General features: G+C 32.6%; 1 protein-coding gene across 3 annotated transcripts; it reads right to left on the minus strand.

The window, feature by feature from the left end:
- Window positions 1-635: 635 nt before the first annotated feature.
- On the minus strand, window positions 636-21,264 carry LOC128192908 (uncharacterized). 3 transcript variants are annotated; one of them, XM_052865958.1, is made up of 13 exons: window positions 21,028-21,264; window positions 15,816-15,911; window positions 13,668-14,341; window positions 13,233-13,402; window positions 12,013-12,154; window positions 10,466-10,601; window positions 9,957-10,058; window positions 9,359-9,478; window positions 7,128-7,301; window positions 6,738-6,804; window positions 5,262-5,585; window positions 3,618-4,367; window positions 636-2,055 (listed from the first exon to the last, which is right to left on the minus strand). In XM_052865958.1, exons 3-13 carry the CDS (start codon window positions 14,330-14,332, stop codon window positions 1,787-1,789), a joined length of 2,919 nt encoding a protein of 972 aa, XP_052721918.1. In that variant the 5' UTR covers window positions 14,333-14,341; window positions 15,816-15,911; window positions 21,028-21,264; the 3' UTR covers window positions 636-1,786. The 3 variants fall into 3 exon arrangements, with proteins under 3 accessions (XP_052721918.1, XP_052721920.1, XP_052721919.1); XM_052865960.1 differs by lacking the exon at window positions 15,816-15,911; XM_052865959.1 differs by lacking the exons at window positions 15,816-15,911; window positions 21,028-21,264 and adding an exon at window positions 14,985-15,416.
- Window positions 21,265-21,555: the final 291 nt, after the last annotated feature.

A 21,555-nucleotide genomic window follows, 5' to 3' on the forward strand; every position in this document is an offset into this window, starting at 1 on the left:
TTTCCACTATACAATAAATTTGTCAATGTTCAATGGGGGATTGGGATCATAATATATTTCAGTTTCAAAAGAAGTTTTTAACCAGGTTTTCCAAAGGAAAATCAGGTTATTGAAAATGGTGAGCGGGTGGCTTATAAAAGGGTACCCTTTATTGTACAGATAAATCCTCCTACAGTTTTCAAGATAGGAAGTTGTTGTTTTGAAGATCAATTGTAAATATTTACATTCTACTTTGTTTTTCATTAAATTTTGTTATCTTTAAATGCCTCTAAATGTAACAACTAATCACTGGGTACTCAAAGGCTAAAATGACGAGTTTTATTGTGATGTCACAAACGTTGAACGTTGTAAACTGCAACGTCACAAGCGAAAATCAAAGGTCGCACTTGTGGGTGTTACTGTGGCTCTTCCATTAAAATTAACTTACCCTTAGGATAAGGTCTAACGCGCATTACTCAATTTGTATGCATGCACACTCCGCTGCAGTTATGAGACTGTATACTTAAAAAAATCATGATTCAATGCTATAATATATCAGAAGTGTGCACATTGCTAGGATTTTGATTTCTGATAATTTATGTAAAAAATACCAGCTGTTGAACTTTGTCATTTTTTGGCATATAAGGTACCTCTATTGTACCTCTATTGTACAGATAACTACCCTAACAGTTTTCAAGATAGGAAATTGCTGTTTTTGAAGATCAATTGTACATATATCAGAGGTGTGCATATTGCTAGGATTTAATTTTTGATACTTTATGAAAAAAATACCAGCTGTATTATTAGTAGCTGACATTGATACAGTAAAACAAGGTTATTACAAAGTGCCAGGGATGGGTGATTTTGCTTTATCATAAGCGTAATTCATTATATTCGTCAAGTTCACAACATAATTATAATATAGTCACGGGGAATGAAAATCACTTCGCTGTAAGCGTCAATTCATTATAAGTGTGTTCATTATAACTGTGTTTTACTGTATTGATATTTATTAGGTCTGACATCATTTAGGTTAACGAGTTTTAAATAATTTTATATCATTATATAATAGTCAGATCTAATCAAAATTGTTTTTAAAATTATCTTTTTATAGCACTGCATCAAAATAAAATAAATTTGTGCTTGTAAACCCTGATTGACAATATTACCCGTTATATCATGCAATTCTTTAAGGAGGCTAGTAGGTGGATAACGTTGCCCATCATTTCTACCTTATGTTTTTTAAAGATATAATTTCTATTTGTAATAATTGTATGAAGTAAAGAAAAATTCTATGTAGCTTTTTAGAAAATATGAATACAATGTACTGTAGAAGCAGAAATATTCGTTGAGAATTAAATTTTGTTATTTTCGTTGGCAGCATAAATCAACAAAATTAAATCCATGACAAATTTTTAACCAAATTATTTAATGAATACAAAGAGATTACGATATGACGAAATTAAATGCCAACAGAATTTTATTTGGTTAAAAAACCCCAGAAATTTTGACCCAACGAAAATATGTGCTTCTACAGTATGTTCCTTTATCTTTATACAGTGAGAGCTCTTCTTCCTAAGGAGATCAACAAAGTCTGAAAATAACCACAGCCATCCAGCCCTTTTAAATCTGCACTTAGCTAAAGAAAAGTTTGCTAAAAAAAAACTAAACATATAAATTCTAACATAAGAAGTATCCTTATAACAGTCTAAAGACAGTTGTTTAACATTTCAAGTTATATCCATCCAATAATATTTAAAAGTGTGGTATAAAAAGTAATTTTTTAAGTATTGACTGTTCAAGAGTTCTAATTCTCTCTGTTGTATGTGATAAGATATTCGGGGTAGCACTGGTTCTTTTCATACACCACAAACTCCCGGAACAACCCACCAGACTGCTGCTTCACCCCCACCACGGAGTCGTAGGGCTGGTGAGATTGGTTAGTACAGCTATCTCTCCGGCAGTGATAACAAGGAGGAAGCTTGTACTTGTTGGGTTTCTCGGTTAGGTACATGTGCCCAAGCAAGAAACGCATCAGAAACATCCTTCCCTCTGTCCCTCTTTTGTCCTTGTCATCTGCAATATGCATTATTCAAAAGTCAATTAAATGCTTACATCAAAGATGAACAAGCTACCATATGTACTGGCTAGTTTACCAGATTTTTACAAAGTGAATATGATCATATAAAGTAATGCTATACCCTCAAACGATTTTAAGATTATCCTTTTTGTTAGGCTTAACTAAATATCACAATCAATTCCAAAAAAAATTAAATTGATCAACATATATTTACATTTTCCAGTGTCTTTGCCTGTGATAACACTACATATCAATTTTGCACTATTTAACCCAGAACTTCAAATGACGCCAAATTGAGGCGCCAGCAGGGTTTGCTTATTTATATGGCTTAAAATTATATAAAAATAAGTAATAAGGAATCATTCTTTGAATATTATTAGGTGATGATTTCGGTCGGGGCATGATCAAATCTATCATAAAGCCCTTCCGGCTTTATTGGATTTGATCACACCCCGACCAAAATTATCACCTCATAATACTAAAAGAATGATTCCTTATTCCTTAAATATACACACACACAAGCATGCATGCACACAAACACAAACACATACAAGAGACCTGCAGTTATACCTAACATTAACATTTGCTATTTATTCTAATTTCCATACTGCTATACATTTTGTCCATGAAATTAAAATTAAACTTTCTCAAGTCTCCTCATAGTAGGTTTATATTTTAGCAGACAAAATCAAATTTACAAAAATGATGATGAGGTTTACCTCACATACCATAATGATTAAGGCTCAGTTAATTCAATTAAGTCTCAGTTGATTCAATTAAGAACTGAATCAAATGATAAAACCATTATCGCTGAATTTTTAATCAATACGCATCTTCACTAGCAAAGGGTTTATGATCTGTTCTTCACTCTTGGAGACGAACAGATTGTAAACATTTGGCTAGCAAAGATGACCAATGTGATAACTTGTCAATCTTTAAATCATAATATTTTTTTTTGAACTTCTCTGCAGGTAGCTTCATTTTTGTAGCCTACATTAAACACCCTTAAATCATTTAAACAATAAAATGCTAGCTTCCTCAGGTGATTCATGCAAGATATGAAGCTGGCAACATTGCAGAAAAATTACATAGCCTGCATTAGTTAGCGGGTTATGTAAATTTTTTCTGCAATGATTGCTACCTTTATAACCCATGTGAATCACTAAAAGCATTTTGTTGTTTATATTTACATCTCTCTTTTAACAGATTAATAAATTGATTGTAAAATTCACTAAATTACTGTGAATGCATGTACATCAGTATGTTGGCTAAAAGAAACAGCCAAATTGTCTCCTATGGAAATTTGAGTCTGACAATATCATGATTATTTCATGCAGTCCGTGATTTTTCTAAGGTCGCTGTAGGTTTCAACTAATCGATAAACGGGACACGTAGATTTCAGTCTATCTGTTTCTATTGAGCTATGAATTAAGTAATATAAGTTTCCGTCAGAAATAGAGGAAATCATACCTGGTAAATGTAAATATGTCATAATATAATTTCACAAAACCTGTATGATTGATCTTGATAATTATTCAATACTCAATAAAACACACACCTGCATACTGATCAGCTTTTGTTGAGCTTTCACAACCATATATGCCACGACCAAACATCCCCTCATCACTTCCTAACTTAGGGTCAACCCCTTTAGATATGATATTTGCAACATATTCCTTCTTTGTGCCATGAAATAAATACACTTCATTCAGTTCTGGAATTATATCCTTCATCAGCCTTTTACTAATATTTTTTTCTGTTGTTATTTCTCCTTTACTTGTTACATTTTGTATTCCTTCACGTCTTGGAATTTTTTCAAGTTTTTTCGGGAAACTTCTCTTATCATTCAGGCTGTTTTTCAACATTTCACAACGTTTTATATTGTAAATTTTAAACAAATCCAAGTTTTCAATGATCTCCACTTTCTTCACACGTAATCTTTTATGGTTGAGATTTCTAGCATCAGCTCCCGCTCCCACTAATTCGGGTTTGAATGTGTCCTCCACCAGTTTGCAGATTGCTTTAAAAGTTTTGGGATCCACCTCATAACGTTTTTCTGTGGAGCCTTTGATAAAGCCTGTTACGATATCAAGAAAACTTTTCCCATTCTGAAAGAATTTCCAATACTCTGGAACTGGATTTTCCTCCAACAGATGTTTCCAGTAACTGGAGGTGCCCCGTTGATGACGGTTTTCTCTGCGTCTCCTTGGACTGACAGCTGAACTAGCTGAGGATAATATGCTACCTATCTCTGTGGCTGTTTTACTGACACTGTTTGGGGTTCCTTTCAGGACAACGCAATGTTTATCTATGCCAAAACATTCACATAAATGATCAAAGATATTTTCACATGAAATCAAGTAATATATTTCAATTAAAAGCTCTCTTTTTATTTCTGTGCACTGAATTCTGAATCAAAATATTTGCAAAACATGCACAATACCAATATGTACCGTAATTACTGACAAAGGAAGTTAAAAAAATTATGCAAATAATTTTGCTAGAATTACACAAAGATTTTACAATTAAGAAATACAAGAGATGAATAGCCCTGTCTATCATACTGTGGAATCATTAGATTTCGTGGTGGCTCAATTTTCGTACCTCGCATCCATGAATTAACATCCTCCACGAATTAATAAATTAGGGTAATAAAGTCATATACCAGTATCCTTTGTAGGTTTAAGAGAATACATGAAATTACATCCCCACGAACCTGTAAAATTTAAGCAATCCACGAAAATTGGCCCCCACAAAATTTATAATGGTTCCACAGTATTGTACCCATAACTACATCTAGACACTGTTTACCAACCAGAGTATAAGCAACTATAATCAGTTTTAAATGTTTACTACAGGCAAATTTTGTTTTAGAAATGCATCTCAATAATTATTTATGATAAAATTCTTCCTAAAAATGAAGTTTTAAAAGTGAACATTTTATTTTTTTTTTTTTTCAACCTTCCATCCTTATTAATAAGACCCTTTTCTGATTTCCAGCCTTAAGCTAGATTTCACATAATCTTTAAGAGCTTAGAGTAGTAATATAAAAGTGCTTAGAATTTTTGAAATAAAACTGACTCAACAGTCTAGAAAATGTGAAAAACTAATGACAAAATGTAGAACAGACATGTCACAAATTCGGCTTTGGCATGATTAAACGCTAATGTGGACTAGCTGCCATTATACTACGTGTACCTACCTTTATCTAGGGAAACAAATACTCCATGTTTCTGACCAACAGCATACACTCTTTTCTTATCCTCCTTGGATAACTCTCCAGTCTTAATATCCTTAATAATATGTTCATGTAAATATTTTTCTTTTATCATATGTGAGAGTTCACTTCTCCGAGAGAGCCCCTCTTCTTTAGATATTGCATATATTTCAATTTTTGGCACCAGAATGGTTTGGTGTGCAGTATCAGGTCTCCTCCCCCGGTCCTGACCCCCCAGTCTTTGTCCAGTCATTGGAGTGGTGGGAAGATTCACTTCGAGATCAGGTGTGGAATAACTTCTGCTTATACCTAGTTAATCAATTGATAAATTTTGAATTATTAAATCAGTACAATAAAATGTTAAAGAATATTATAATACCTCAATATGATAATTCTACACAACGCTTCATCTGATTGGTCTAGAAAGTCACGTGACAGGGTGAAATTTTTCATTTCAATGGTATGAAAAAGCCAATATAAGCATACATTGTACACAAATATGATTAAAATACTTAATGATTTTAATTCTCTTTTATAGAGATAAAAATAAATCCATTAAAATACATGTACATAGAATTTATGAAGGAAAATGGAGAATATAAGATAGAAAATCAAACATTCATGAAGTTATAATTGCTTACAACAAGTCAAAAAACAATTCTATCTAACGTAGAACTTGACATATTTTGTATAATTATATGTTGTTCTGCATGATAAAAAGTTTGTTAACTGAATGTTCAGGAAATATGAAAATTTATTCCCCAAGAAAAATCGAATGTACCTTGAGCGATGTCCACTGGAAATATGATTTTTCTTGAGGAATAAAATTAATATTTCCCTCATCATCTTGCAATAAATTTATAAAATGCAATTTTAAGTGTTCTATTCAATTTAGATTTTCAATCCATATTTCAACAAATTGTAAAAAACCCTAAATGTATGGATAATTTCTTATGACTTGAAATACATGTATGCCATTCAACTGTCACTGTACCAATGTGGTACTCAACCTTTTGCACACATTTATTTTCTCCGTATAACAGTAATTCTGACGCCACTAGCATCATACCATGTATGAAACTTATAAATACTATATATACAAAAATAGGACCCCCTTTGTTTGTTACCTTTATTTCATGCAAGCCATCCAATGATACATGTATCTGGTGACGTACAACTTAATATGAAAGAGCACTGACCGGAGGTACATGTATATACTGTAAATTCCTTATTTTACACGAGTACTTAAATCCGCCATATAACTGTTTTCTATCAAATCGCTAGGATAAAAAAATCTCGAATGCCGAATTTTTATCATAGTTTCTCGCAATTAAAATATATCCGAAAAATAAAAGTGAGAATTTAAAATTCACGAGATGTGCTTCACGCGATTTTACGCGGATATTAATTCCTCGCGTTTATTTAGGAATCTACAGTATAACACTTATCTCCATAACACACCTGGAGTCTGTGAAAGACGTTGTTTGAAAATCTTAAAGTTCTTATTGTCATATACAGCAAATGAAATCTGGAAAAAAGTTTAAATGAATTATGTTAGATGTACAAAGAAAGTAGTGACTAGGCTGTTTTATATTACATGGGCTCACCTATCTCTGACCCTACTAGAGCCACTCTCAAATTGAGAACAGAGTACGTGTGCACATTTAAAAGAGCTGTTCATGATATTTAAATTTAAAATATCATAATTTAATAAAAATACTGGTAAAATCAATGTATACAATCAAATTAAAATCAAAAGTTCAAATTTCAATTGTTGAAAAAGCTCTGCAACAATCTAAATGTACTTTATTACAAAATTTTTATGAACAATCTTAATGGCAACTAGCGCACCTTCCACTTGTTGCCCTGTTCAGCCATTGAGATACTCTCCTTGATGAGAACGTCTGCCACACGATCCGCCGGATACCCCAACAGATGGCCTACTCCTAAGCTGGGAAAGGCTATGTCATGATCACCATAAAGTTCACACAGTATGAAACAGCTTTGAACTATTTTTTGTAGTTCCTGTGAGGTGCAAAAATTGTGCTTTCGATTAATATATAATAACATTCTTCACCCAATTACTCATCTTTGCTAGCCAAGGGTTTTCAGTCCACTTCCAAAACCCTTGGCTAGTGAAGATGCCAATTACCATGCCAGTGGCGTAGCTACCATGTATGCTTATATGCCTGAGCATGCACATCATTTGGGGGAAAAAAGGAAGAAACTCAGTAAAAAAAATAAAGAAAGAAAGAAAAATTCATACTTAGTTATTCCATCAACCCGTTTCTGTCACCCGGTCCTATTTTTACGCACTGAGTGGGTCAAAACAAACGTCAAAAGTTTTTTCTTATTTTAGCTTTTAATAAGTTTTTTGATTTCATTTTATGCCTAAACTATAACAAAACAATTTTAACTGCCTAAAAATATGCTGTGATGATATTTAGTGTTACAAATCGCCAGAACTCATGAGCTTCCGGGGCCTTCGCCCCCTGGGCGCCCACAAGCATTCACCCTCCTGCCATTTTAAGCATGCACTTCGTTTCTGGTCTAGCTACACCACTGCATGCTAACATCTTATTTGTTAAGAGAGATACAGGCTTTTACTGTATACAGAGAAATATTTGCCCCCATTTTATGTTCGTTCATTTCACTCTTGTTTTCTGTGGGCAAATTTAAGACTTGGTGAATTCCAAAGTATCAAATTATCTCTATATTTACACAATTGTGTCTTGGCAAATTCAAGATGGAACGAATCCATTAGCAAGTGTTAAAAGGTGAAAACATGGGGTGTATTAGGGGTGTAAATGAGTTGTCAAAATTTTGACTATTTCCATAATTTGTCAAATGCAGTTGGACCAATAATTGAATGATAATAAATATTTGAGTAGCAATACTTATGTAATGAGATCAAACAGATATTGAAATTGGCAAGGCAGATCCTTGCAGCCCCAGCAAAAATATTTTTCTTCCAACATGGCTGATCAAATTAATATTTTCCTGAAGATTAACTGTACTATTAATGATATCTGTCTCGATCCATTCATTAATTTACGAATCTCTAAATTAATGTGGTAAACTATAAATATCAGGTAGGTTGTTTTATTGAAATTTATACATCATGAAAAACATTAAATAATTAATGTAAATAATAATAAATACAAAATATTATGCTAATTTTGGGACTTTATGTACCCGGCTGATTATGGAAACGAGCTAAAGTGAAAACACCACAAAATGAATAGAGATGAACATAAGGAATAAGGAATCATTCTTTGAGTATTATGAGGTGATAATTTTGGTCAGGGTGTGATCAAATCCAATAAAGCCTGAAGGGCTTTATCATAATGATAGATTTGATCACACCCCGACCAAAATTATCATCTAATAATATTCAAAGAATGATTCCTTATTACTTATATTTATATAATTTTAAACCATCGTATGATTATATAATTAAATATAAATAAGCAAACACTGCTGGCGCCTCGATTTGGCATCATTTGTATTATGGGTTATAAAGTACAAAATCGATACGTAGTGTTATCACAGGCAAAGACACTGGAAAATGTAAAAATATGAAAATAAGACCATAGGATGTTGACATTATAATTAATTGAAAAAAGCTCAAAGAAAGGTTGTCATTATCCACAAAATGCTTTGTGCAAATGTTAATTTTCTTAATACCTTTACCTTTAAACCATAAAATTGATAGGGGTCATAAAAAAGGCTCAAAAGATTTGCAATATCAAATATTTCATTTAAAAAAAAAAGGAAAGACTTTTTAAAGATATCACTTGGATATTAAAGTGTTATATTCGGACAAAATGTAGAAATTTATGATCTTGTATATTTGACCTGAAAATAATAGGGTCCGCTTTTGACTTTTTGAATTAATATCGAGTTGTGAAATCAAATTACCGGGTACATTTCCCAGAAACAATGGCATCACACACAGACAGAACAACACAGAGATAAACAGGTTAATTCTTATCAACTGACATGCTAAATTCATTCTACCAACTTTCAGGGAAACAGGAGCACAAGAATTAAGCTTTCCACAGTGATAATGAGTGCTTTACCTTCGAAGGAAAGTCCCCTTGATATTCTGGAAGGGCCACATGAAGGACAAACTGACAGTCGAGATCCCCGCTGGACTGGGTCACTGTCACACTCTCACCCACATATAATTTTCTCAAATACTGAAAGTCAAACATGAAAAAAAGTCAAAACAGCTAGTTTATTCAAACTAAAATCAAAGTCTTCCTCAGAAACATACATTGTGCATAATTTGACCTCTTAATCTAGATTTGTGAATATCCAACTGAAAGAAACTGTCTATAAACTGTCTCCAACACATTTTACTTTCCCACTTAAGGTGGCTCAACACAACAATATTTTATGTGATGAATCCATAAAGCATCCAATTTCAAGTATGATCTCAGAGACTGACATTGCTTTTAATTTTCTATATTAATTTTATAAATTCTTTTTTTTTTTCAGAGAATTTGGAAAAATTGTTTTGGATGCAAAACAGCTATTTGAGAGCTTAAAATTTGGTCTCAATTTATGCATTATATAATTATCTTAATATAATTTTATATCAAAAAAGGGATTATAAAATGTCATGATAAAACATTAAAACTATCTAACACATTTTATACAACTAAGAAAACATACCCGATACATATCTTCTCCACCCTTTTCCATGAACCTTCTAAATACAACACCCTTTGATGACAAGCCTGATTTTTTATCAAAAAAGTTTACTAAACACTTTGCCTGAAAAAAAAAAAAATATTTAGAAAATATCCTTCATTAAAACACTACTTTTCTTAATTATATAATTAATCTTAAAAAGAGAGAGCATATTTTAACCTTCACCAAGTAGGTGGTAAATCGCTTTATTTTCAATAATTATGTTTTGGTTTTTTAAAAATAAAATTACGTACCTGTGTAAATACATTGTATTATATCTAAAATGTTTAGCTGTTAATTTTGTAAAATGTCAAAATAAATTTTTATGAAAATGTTTCTAGGTTTACAAATTTTTTCCTGAAGAAATCAAATTGTATGTATCATAGGTCTCCTTAATTTATTTCACAAGGACATGCACTCAGCAAAATATTGGACCTTATTGGAATATGTTAAACTGTGAGTATTCAAATTGAATAAAACAGGCACCACACCTTATGCTGTGTAATGTCTTTATTGACCACATGGATCGTTGTTTTTCGGATGGTCACCTGGTCTGCATCTCTCTGCTGACCATAGTCCTCTGGTGGAGGAAACTGCGGAAGTGATGACTGTCTGTGTTCATCAAAGCTAAAAAAATCAAGCTTGAATCAAAGAATAGACAATCTGAGAATGCATAGGGCTAAATATCTTGAAGTTTTATACTATTTTTCTGTTCTTACTTTGGGAAGGTGGCAAATTAAAATCACCAATGACGTCATAATAATATGGATTATAAAATCAGACATAAAAGAAGGACCATGGTACATATTATACATCCTTACTTTTTCAAGTTTTGACAACCACAAACAGACAGTAAGTCAGTGTTGTGTACCAAGACTCAAAATCATACTTCAATGAGTGAAATGTTAAAGAATCATTGAATTTCTCTATTTGTTTATATAATGTTCGCCAACTTGGAGTTGCTAATCAGGATTTAACCAGTCTATAAATATCTTTGTACTTAACAAACCATTGTAATGACCAAGTACCGCTACTGCAAAACGAGCTGGGTCAAAAGAAATACTGTATACAGACTAACATTGAAATGTTCGCTTCCATTTAATTTTGGTTGCTTCGCCCTTATTGTCATTGAGCGAATTTAAGACTGGGAAATTCCAATGTAGGTTCTGTAAATTTATCTCTCTATATAAACACAACAGTGTCTTCACGCATTCAAGACAGGGCAAAACTGTTTGTAAGTGTAGAAGGAGCTAAAATAACGATGTATACAGTATAGGAGACTGCATTCTGAGAATATTCACAATCTGAAAAGTCAATCATCAACAGATGCACTATATGACATGAGTTGCAAAACATAAATATGAACATATTAAAGCATCTGTTCCATAATAACCCCACAATAACCCCACATTCGATGAATCTCGATGCATAACAGATATGTACGGGTTTCATACGTATTATGCTTGAACATAGTTTTCATGTTTAAGTGTCAGTATGTAAGAGCAAAATGTGCCCTTATAAATGACCTTTTCCTTCTCTTGAAGAGTTGCTCCCCTTTGCTTTTAATTTATGAAAATTAATTTAAAAAATATATATATACATGTATTATAAAATTTATTTTCAATAATTTTTGTATTCCTAATGATGAAATGCATCTTTCCACAGAGGCATTATTGAATAAGTGATATTCTTATTATTTATGTTTTTATTTTAAAAAATGAACTTGTCCCCATATATAGACATTAATGCAATCTTCATTAATTAATTATTGCTTAATTAATAATAATTTTGAAAATTTCTCTCAGTAAATCTTTTTCTACTTTAAAATGCTTTAAATTAATATCAGCGTATTTTAAAATACATGATTGCAGATATTCAAGGTTAGAAAAATTAGGTCCTAATATGGATCGGATACCTTAATAAGTCTTGCATTATGTGCCCATGGAATTCTAGAGAATAAGCTTCTAAATGAAAAATTGAATTGAATGTCAAAGAGTAGTGAAATTTCTCATGCAATGCATTTTCAATGATATTTTACCAGTGATCAGATGAGGATATAAAATGTTTGACTCTTTCACTGCTTTTCTCAACCATGATTCCACAAGCTAGAGAGCCTTCTGCCTTAGCTATAAACTCACGCTCACGCTGTAAACCATGTGACATCAATGCAACATCTGATTCTGTAAATATGACATCATACAAGTATCCGAATGAGTCGTGGTTAAATGGCCAAAACATAGAATGGAAAACAGAGCGGAAAATGGAAAACACAAAAATTTATGTACCGGTAATATCATTTACTTGAAAATGTGTTATGCTAGAAACGATATATTTTATGGGATTTTAAATACCTTTCAAAATATTATCCATATCATTTCATTTACTGAGGAAATGGATGATTTCCTTAAAATCAATAGTACATGCATTATCCATAAGTCTCATCTTTTTGGATTATATGTAGAAGTTGCAGAAATATATAACCATGCAACCGCTTAGGCAAACATAAAAAATTAACTTTCACTGTTCCATACTATCTTAAATAATAAGAACGATAAAGCATTATTGAGATCAAAAGCACAAATGTCATCTATGATTATCTTTATGAGGTTTTGCTGTATCATCCGTTTTGCTTACTTTAATTGTATCAATAACATTGAAGATGTCTTGTTATATGTCTCCTTTCGTTTAGTCATGTTGTTTTGGTATTCAACACTAAATGTTCAATGTGGATGAGAGAAAATCATATTCGTGTAAAATCCCCAGCCAGTTTCAAAGTTATAATTAACACAACCAAACACTTGCACCAACTGTGCTACACTGTGAGGCCAGCAATACAATAGAAGGGAAATAATTAAAAAGTTATAGCTAATTTACTCTTATGTGTGTTCATTTCATTTTCCATTTTGTAATCTACTAAACCAAATTGAAGCAATATGCTATATAGTTGATAAACATTCATAAGAATATCAATGAATAGAACGTACATCAATATGTTAATACTAATTTGTTAAATATGAACAAATGATACAAATTAGAATGTTTTTGTCTAATTTGTATCCTTTTTAAGCTATATATATAATTTTATATTTTCCGCTTTCCTTTCTGTTTTCCGACTGTTTTCCGTTCCGCGTTTTTGCAACACCCTGGTTAAATGGTATATATGGTGTCGATGTGCAAGCAGTGAATTTTTAAATTTGCTCCCAGAAACAGTCTTGTGATTAATTTATGAAAAATGGCAGTCAACTGTGTTCCTCTCACCTTCTTTACTTATCTTGAACAAATCAAAACTCCCAGTCCACATTTCATTCCTCAACTGCTGCAGTTGTTGGAGGTATTTTTTTCCAAATGATTCACTTCCAACTATCTCTATCAGTAAGCACTCATTTTCTTCAAAAATATCGAAACTATCACCATCTCTCCTATCTTTCCTGTAAATTAACAAAATATCAATACATGTAATAATTATTGCATAAAATAAAAGAGATCCATCGTCCATTTAACAGATTTTGGTTTTGGCATGGCACATACTGTTTTTTTTACTCATAGCATTTGTTAAATGATATTTAGGGGAATATCTTTATAATGTATTGAATTCCTGGGAAGTGCTAAAAAGGTGTCATTCAATGTACAGCTGTAGGTTAAATATAAAGAAATAATCAAGATAATAAATGTACTTCAAAAGTTAGAACTTACAAATATTCACTCTGTAGTTTTGTAACCTTTTTTGAAAGGTTTGAGTTCTTATTGTAGCATCTTGTTTGCCCTTTGTCGAATCTGAATTTTAAAGTGACTTTTTCTGTAACTTCCTGTTTCTGACTTTCATAACTTTTCTCACTAGACTTTTGTCTTAGGTCCCATGGCAACTTTTTCTTATCATATTTGTCATTCCAATGCTTTGTTCCTTTGTCTGGGTTCCAATATGGCTTTGGTTGTTGGGGTTGTCCACCCTTTTCTGCAAGACACTGTGGGTTCACCTGTAACTGTTTTTTACTTTCCCAATACTGTGGTGCCCTGCCCGGTTCTCCATTTTTGTTCACATTTTCTAGTGAAGGATGTTGCTGAGTCTCCCCTTGTTTAGTAATCATAATTGTTCCTAGGCTTTGTCTATTCTTTTCTACTAGATGCTCTGGTTCTAATTGTAACTCTTTTCCTTTTTCACTTTCCCCATACTTTGGTCCTTTAACAAGTTCTTCCTTTTCGTTTGCATTTTTCAGTGTAGGAAGTTGCTGAGTGCCCGCTTGCTTCGTAATTACCAACATTTCTGGGCTTTCTGTTCTGTGGCAGTTTTCCTGGTGGCCATTTTCTTCCTCCTCTTCATCAGAATTAAGATCAATAAGTATCAAGTTTGGTTTTGCCATCCTTTGAGCCTTCAATATATATAAAAAAAAACTTGTCAATTCATCTTACAATGAATATTTGACCTTATGACATTGTTATGTACTATTTAACCCTTCAACAAGAGGGCCATGGGCCCTAAAAGTCACCTGATTATAAATTAATACAGTCATGTAATAAAGATCAAAAGAAAATTGCACTCTAGCTGTCTGACCATATATACTTCTCTATATGTTGAATTTTTGTGAGTAGTAAATAAAGCAAGAGTTACAGGTTTCCCTTTTAATTGCACCCTGCTTATAATCTTGCAAAGAACTGCGAACGCTTACTCCCGTTTCCTGCCTACATTTTACATCCAATTATTTCGGAATTTCTTTCAGGTATTCAAAAACTAAGTTTTCTACTAAAAAGTATAATCAAATCCTAATCAATTTATATCAAAACAAAATTTGTAATCAAAACTATTTATTTTTAAACAAAAGTTTTGCTAACGCGGGGTCTCAAAAAAATTCATTGAAATCGGTCTCTATGAGTGAGGAAAATTTTATTTAGCGGCCAAAATGTGCATAAAAACTTAAAAATAACATATTTACGAAATGTATTAAAGTAAAATGCTCAATGATAGTACTGTGCCACAGTATACTATGGTTTCACTGATATTTATTGAATACTTACCAGTACTACCTGTAAATTTCAAGAAATTTGTTGTTGAGTTACTCCACAAAATTAAATCTTCATTGAAGTGCAATTTCTAAGAACATGTATTCATAACTAGAATTATTGGCTTCTAACTCATGTATCCTTGAAACTGTGATTTTCACTATAAATCCACAAAAATTAATGCCCGGCATTATTGAAACCACAGTATATTCATTAAATGAGTTCTTGGACAACGATGTATGAATTTTTTGGCCTTAGATAGTTTTTCAGTCTCAAGCAACAGTTGGTCCTCAAGAATGACAAATTCTGACCAATTTATGCCCGTTATAGCTGTCAATTTTCTCAGAAAAATTCTAATAAGGAAGTCCTAGAGACATGAACGTTTATAGTTCCTAAAATACAACCAACATTCTTTATCTAAGGAATGAATTCAATAGCTGCCCAATTTATTTGTGTATAACCTAGGCTTAGAGTTTACACTTTATGATTCAGGAAGCTATGATAACGATTGAACTTAATTTTCTGCAATTGATTGTAGAAAAAAACAACGAATAGACCTTTAAAATGGTACTAAATTTTACATATTTCAAACAACATCATGAAGATACATTTTTGAAGTCTTAAAAATAATAAACACTACGAGGTAGCAAATTATTTTTAAGATATAATCTTATCTTTTTTTTCAGCTATTAATCAGAAAGCACGTGCATAACAAACAATTGAATTATAGAATTTCCTTATATCAAAATTCCTTATTTTTGCAAATTTAACTGTATCATATATTGTATTCTGTCCAAAGATGTTTATGCAGTACATTTTCTTAATTTATTTGATATTTATAAATACCTTTTGGTTCAAACGATGTTCATATAATAGTATAACAAAATCTTAAGATTTCTCCTTTGAAACACCTCCTGCAGCTTGTCAGGTCTTAATATATGGCTAAAAAATAAAAAGTATATATGGGGATTTTGCATTGCAAAAGACATGAAAGTACCTGAATGATATCAAACATTGAAAACTTGTGCAATATGTATTCCGAGTGACTTCCAAATGGAGATAAGATGTCAACATTTACCATTATAAATCTCTGTAACTTTTACAAGTGAAAAACGATAATGAGTTCAATGGAGATATCTTGGATATCTTCCCTTTTATTGATTTCAATTGCACTTCTTTCACAGGTATGTTTATTTTCATTAAAATTATTATATAAAAAATCATATTTAATTATTTTTATTAATACATAGTAGATTGGATATTGTAGTGTGGGTTAACACAATATCCTATAATATCATATAACACAAAATTTTTACATTATATTTAAATTTTATACGATACAATATTTATCAATAGACTATAACTGTAAAACATGCTTAATATAACAAAGTGCTGGAGATTGGCAATTTTGCTGCGGTATAAAAGTAATTTGTTATATCCAATAGCTTCACAGTATGATTAAAACCCACACAGTATGCAAATCACTTCACTATAAATGTCAATTCATTTAACTGATAATGGAGATCAGGCTCTGTATCTGAAGCTAGCCTTATATTTCAAATCGAAAGTTACATGAACCATGAAAGTTATATCAGGACAGCATTTTTTCTGACATTCAAACCTTCATTTAACGACCGTACTCCAAAATCTTAACAAGCTCATGCATCAAGATAATCAAGATCAAGCTCTGTATCTGAAGCTACCACATCTATTTACACATCCATAGTTATATTAACTGCAGTATTGACGTATTGACTAAGTATGAACAGAATTTTTCTTCATTTTATAGCCAACTCCAAGACTCAACACAATTTGAGTTGTTCCAAAATCTTAAACCTGCCTATAAGCATCTAGATAATCAAGATCACTCTCTGTATCTAAAGCTACCTTTGTGATTTATTTATATTGTTAAATCAACAATCAAAACAAAAATCTTAACCTCCTCCAGCAGGTTCAGATTCACGCCTGTGTTGTGCATCGGTATCATAAAATGCACTGGCCTGCTCAAAAACTTTAAACTAGCTCTAAAATCCTTAACCTTATCCAGCATCCTAAACCTATGGCTCAGATTCAGCATGCAAGCCTGTTAAGTGCGTAAGTATTATGAGATGCACCATCCATGCAAGTTTGATGAAGTTGAGATCAATCAGTAGTGACCTAAATATTGCCATCACATATGGCATCTGCTTCAAAAACTTTAACCTGCTCAAAATCTATGGCTCAGATTCAGCATTTACTAGACAAGCCTTTCAAGTGCAGAAGCCACACTATTCCTTGCAAGTTTGGTGAAGATAGGACCAGTTTTAACAGTAGTAACTAATATATGGCTATCAAAGAGCACCTAAGTTCCTTTTTCAGCATCTTTCATTTGTGGCAAAAATTTAGCATCCAAGTCTTTTAAGTCCATTAGCATGTCCAGAATTACACCATCCATGCAAGTTTGGTCAAGATAGGAAAAGTATTTACTTAGATACAGGACCTGCTCAAAAACTTTATCCAGGTCCCAATGCCGATGCTGATGCCAGGGTTATAGCATAAGCTTCCCCATGCGCGGATCTAGAGGGGGGTCGGGGGGGTCCCGACCCCCCCTGGAAAATGAAAATTTATTAAATTTACATAGTAAAATTATCGCGAAAATATGCCTCGGACCCCCCCTGGCAAACACAATTATCCTTCGGACCCCCCCTGGAAAAATTTTCTGGATCCGCGCATGTTCCCCCCTCCTCGACTTTGTCTCAGTGAGCTGAAAAGGATTTCTCATGGTTTGGGATGGTTTATTTCTCAGGTTTATTCAATTATTTAACAAAAAGTCTTAGGAAAACTTGACAGACATCTCATGGTTTGTCATATGGCATATGATTTCTTTATCCAACTCATTGAGTGATTTCTATCCCAAAGCATGAGGATAGAAAACTCAGAACTCATGTGATAAAAATCATATCTCATCACAAAGCAAGAGAGATCCTACATGTATGTCAAGTTTTCCAAAAACATTGTGTTAAATAAACCTACACAATTACTGTTATTTAAAGCTGAATAAGTGATTTTCATTCCCCATGACTATACACCGGTAATTTGGTGTAAACTTGACGGATATAACGAATTACACTTATAACGAAGTAAAATCACTTGTCCCTGGCACTTTGTTATAACCATGTTTTACTGGAATTACAGTCAAGTCGTACCCAACCCGACTCGCACCCAAACCAACTCGTACTCAAATGGTCAGGTCGTACCCAAAACTATGTGGTTCACTCGAGTCCTAGTCCTAGATCTCAGTGTATTTGAATACGGGCGGATCAATATTTATTATAAGAAAATAAAATGAATGGCTTTTATTCGTATGTTGTTATGTTTTGTATATTATCGATAACATTAATATGCGAATTGTATAACAAATTTAAAAGAATTTGTTATAAAAATCTAGTATACTATAGTTCTGTACTTGAATGCGGACGGATCAAAGAATGATTATTAGCAGGTTAACTATCATCAATTAAAAATAAAATTAATTGCTTTATGTGATTTCGTTCAACCGATCAACCAATGAGTTTGTCAGCACAAAATAAACATGCTGCTCATAATTAAGAAGAAACGCACATTTTCATCACTTTTGAAAGATCAACATGGTTCATAACATATGAATAAAAACTATTGTATTTTATTTTCTTAGTATAAATATATTTTTCCCGTGGGTGCGAGTTGACTAGTGAAGTCGTACTCAAATATTTGGGTACGAGTTGGTTTGGGTGCGAGTTGGGTTGGGTACGACTTGACTTGATTCCTTTTACTGTATATTGTACATCATGCATGCATCCAGAAAAAATTTCTGGAGGTGGGAGTTGTTCCAAAATGCTCATATAAATGATTGTCCATGTCCATGTTGTATGATACATGCATGTGCACGACTGGTATATAAAAAGGCAAAAAGCGTTTAAATATCTTATTCAATCTACTGGTATTTTGTACAGTTATTTAAACAATAAAATGCTTTCTTTCGTGATTCATTCCGGATATGAAGGTGGTGACATTACAGAAAAAATACATAACCCGCCTTGGCTATGGCATGCTAAACTCACAAAAATGAGATAATCATAGTTTCACAGCTGATAAACTAGGTTTAAGGGTTGGAAACCATAGTTTACAGACAGAAAACTGTAGTTAACATCATTAATCTATATTTCACATCTGTAAACCATAGTCAACGCGATCATCTATGTTTCAGATGTGTAAAACTATAATAAACACTGAAAACAACAATTAGCGATTACAAAACATGATTTATCTGATAATAATTCACAACTGTGAAACTATGATTAACAACTCTAAACTATAGTTAACGAATGTAAATTGTAGTTTACAGATAAACTTAGATTATCATTCGTTAACAATATAGATTACAGCTGTGAAATATAGTTTTACAGATGAAAACTACAGTCAACGAATCGTTAACTATAGTTTGTGGTTCCTAAACTATAGTTACCTGTTGTTAAACCTAATTTATCAAATGTGAAACTATGTTTAGCTCATTTTTGTTGATTTGGCGTGCCATAGTTGTAGGGTAACGTAAATTTTTTCTGCAATGATTGCTACCTTCATAACCCGCATGAATCATCAAAGAAAGTCGTTGTAGGTTACGACCAATCGATAAACAGGGCATGTTGATTTCAGTTCTGTCAGTTTCAGCTGCTGTATATTTTGACCAATCGATAAATTGGGCGTGTAGATTTCAGTTTGGCTGTTTTTATTTAAACAATAAAATGCATTCTTTGGTGATTCATTCGGGATATGAAGGTAGCAAAATTTTCTGCAATGATCGCTACCTTCATAACCCATAAAAATCATCAAAGAAAACATTTCATTGTTTATATATATTAACAGATTTCTTTTAACTATAATTAATAAGTTGGTTATGAAAAGTTTGCAAAATTCACTAAATTACTGTTAGTTTACATAAGTACGTTAGCTAAAAGAAACAGCCAAACTGTCTCCTGTAAGACTTGGGGTCTGACATTGTCATGATTATTTCGTGCAGTCCGTGATTTTTCTTAGAACGCTGTAGGTTTCGACCAATCAATAAACTGGGCGAGTCAATTTCAGTCCTCTCTGTTTCTTGTCTGTTTCAGCCACTGTAGATTTCGACCAATCGATAAATGGGGCGTGTTAGATTTCAGTATGTACTTCTATAGAGCTATGAATTAGCTATAAGTTTCCATAAGAAATAGAGGAAATAATACTTCAGTTGGTAGATGTAAATATAGATCTATGAATTGACTCTAAGTTTCCGTAAGAAGTAGAGGGAATCTTACTCGGTAGAGTAAGAGTCTAGGTCAATTAAGTCACTTCAGAGATTGTATCAGTGTATGTCATTACCATGATTGTGCTGATCTAAAGGGGGTGGGGGGTAAGGGGGTCCCGACCTTTCAAACCCCTCTCGAAATATAAAATTTCATAAATTTACAAAGTAAAAGGGGGTGGGGATGTATCTACACATACTATAGATAGGGAATATATCATAAATTATATAAATTTCTCTCTTCCCTAATCTCTGACAGCGATATATTCCTCGAGACTGAAAAGTTTTCAGGCTGAGATTCTCTCCCCATACATTTAACGGCTTTAGAACCATTTTAACAAGAGCTTGGGCTTTGGGTAGTTGTGTCAAACAGTAATGTGACGTATGCCTGTCTATATCATTGTAGGCCACTCAGCCATTGCTCTTTGTTCAAAATCAACAAGATTTGTCTGGCTTTTGAGCTAATATCGGTGTATATTTCGCTTGAAACCAGCGTCATTTTAACTTGTTTTGACGCAAGAAAAAGATAGTTACACCCTACTGAAAGTCCAAGGCCTTGTTAAAATGGTTCTAATATTGACATGTGGATCGTCATTCAAGACAAAGGCGCTGGAAGTTATTGTCAATATATTGTCAGCTGATTATATTGCACATAAATTATGATTCAAGAGATTCTGCCTAACCAGATAGACCTACAAAGACAAAACACCGCAACAGAAATTCGGGAATTAAACAAATGAAGAAAATTATTATAAAAATTACCTTTGTGGCATTCCTTGGACAGAACTTTTCACTTCTTTCACTTTCTTTTCTAATTCGCGGATTTACCACACAAAGTTAAATATAGCTCGAGTACTTCGCAGGTAAATCAAAGTACTGAATGTACTCAAATCCAGGAAGAATTTCTTTTAAGTGGGATCCTTTTTTTAAATGCTATCATCCTGTCTGTTATTATACGTTACACGTGCATTTGAAGGGAAGAAGAAGTGGCCCTATTGTTCTTACTCTTACTTAAGGTCTTTCGATTGTCGTGTGACGTCATTGTGAGCATTCCGGAATATTTTACCGTTATAGGTTATAATAATAGTGTTATGTGATGCATAGTTTTGCCAATATTTCTTGATTTATACTTGTGTTTAACATATTTTAAGCTATGTAAAGTGAAATGACACCAATGTTTTACAATTCATAGAGAGTGGTTTGAGTTGAAATCGCTGAATTCAATGAAAAACTGATAAAACCGTATATAGGCAAACTTGACAGAGACCACAATTCATAATTTTTTACCAG

Source organism: Crassostrea angulata, chromosome 7 (assembly GCF_025612915.1).
Source record: "Crassostrea angulata isolate pt1a10 chromosome 7, ASM2561291v2, whole genome shotgun sequence".
Lineage (NCBI taxonomy): Eukaryota > Metazoa > Mollusca > Bivalvia > Ostreida > Ostreidae > Magallana > Magallana angulata.

Coding starts and splice junctions, on each gene's coding strand:
- LOC128192908 (XM_052865960.1), bottom strand. CDS start 14,332: ATGGCAAAACCAAACTTGATACTTATTGATCTTAATTCTGATGAAGAG. Junction 10,602..12,012: donor ATATCCTCATCTGATCACTG/GTAAAATATCAT, acceptor TGATTTTTTTAG/CTTTGATGAACACAGACAGT. Junction 9,479..9,956: donor GTGGAGAAGATATGTATCGG/GTATGTTTTCTT, acceptor TTTGACTTTCAG/TATTTGAGAAAATTATATGT.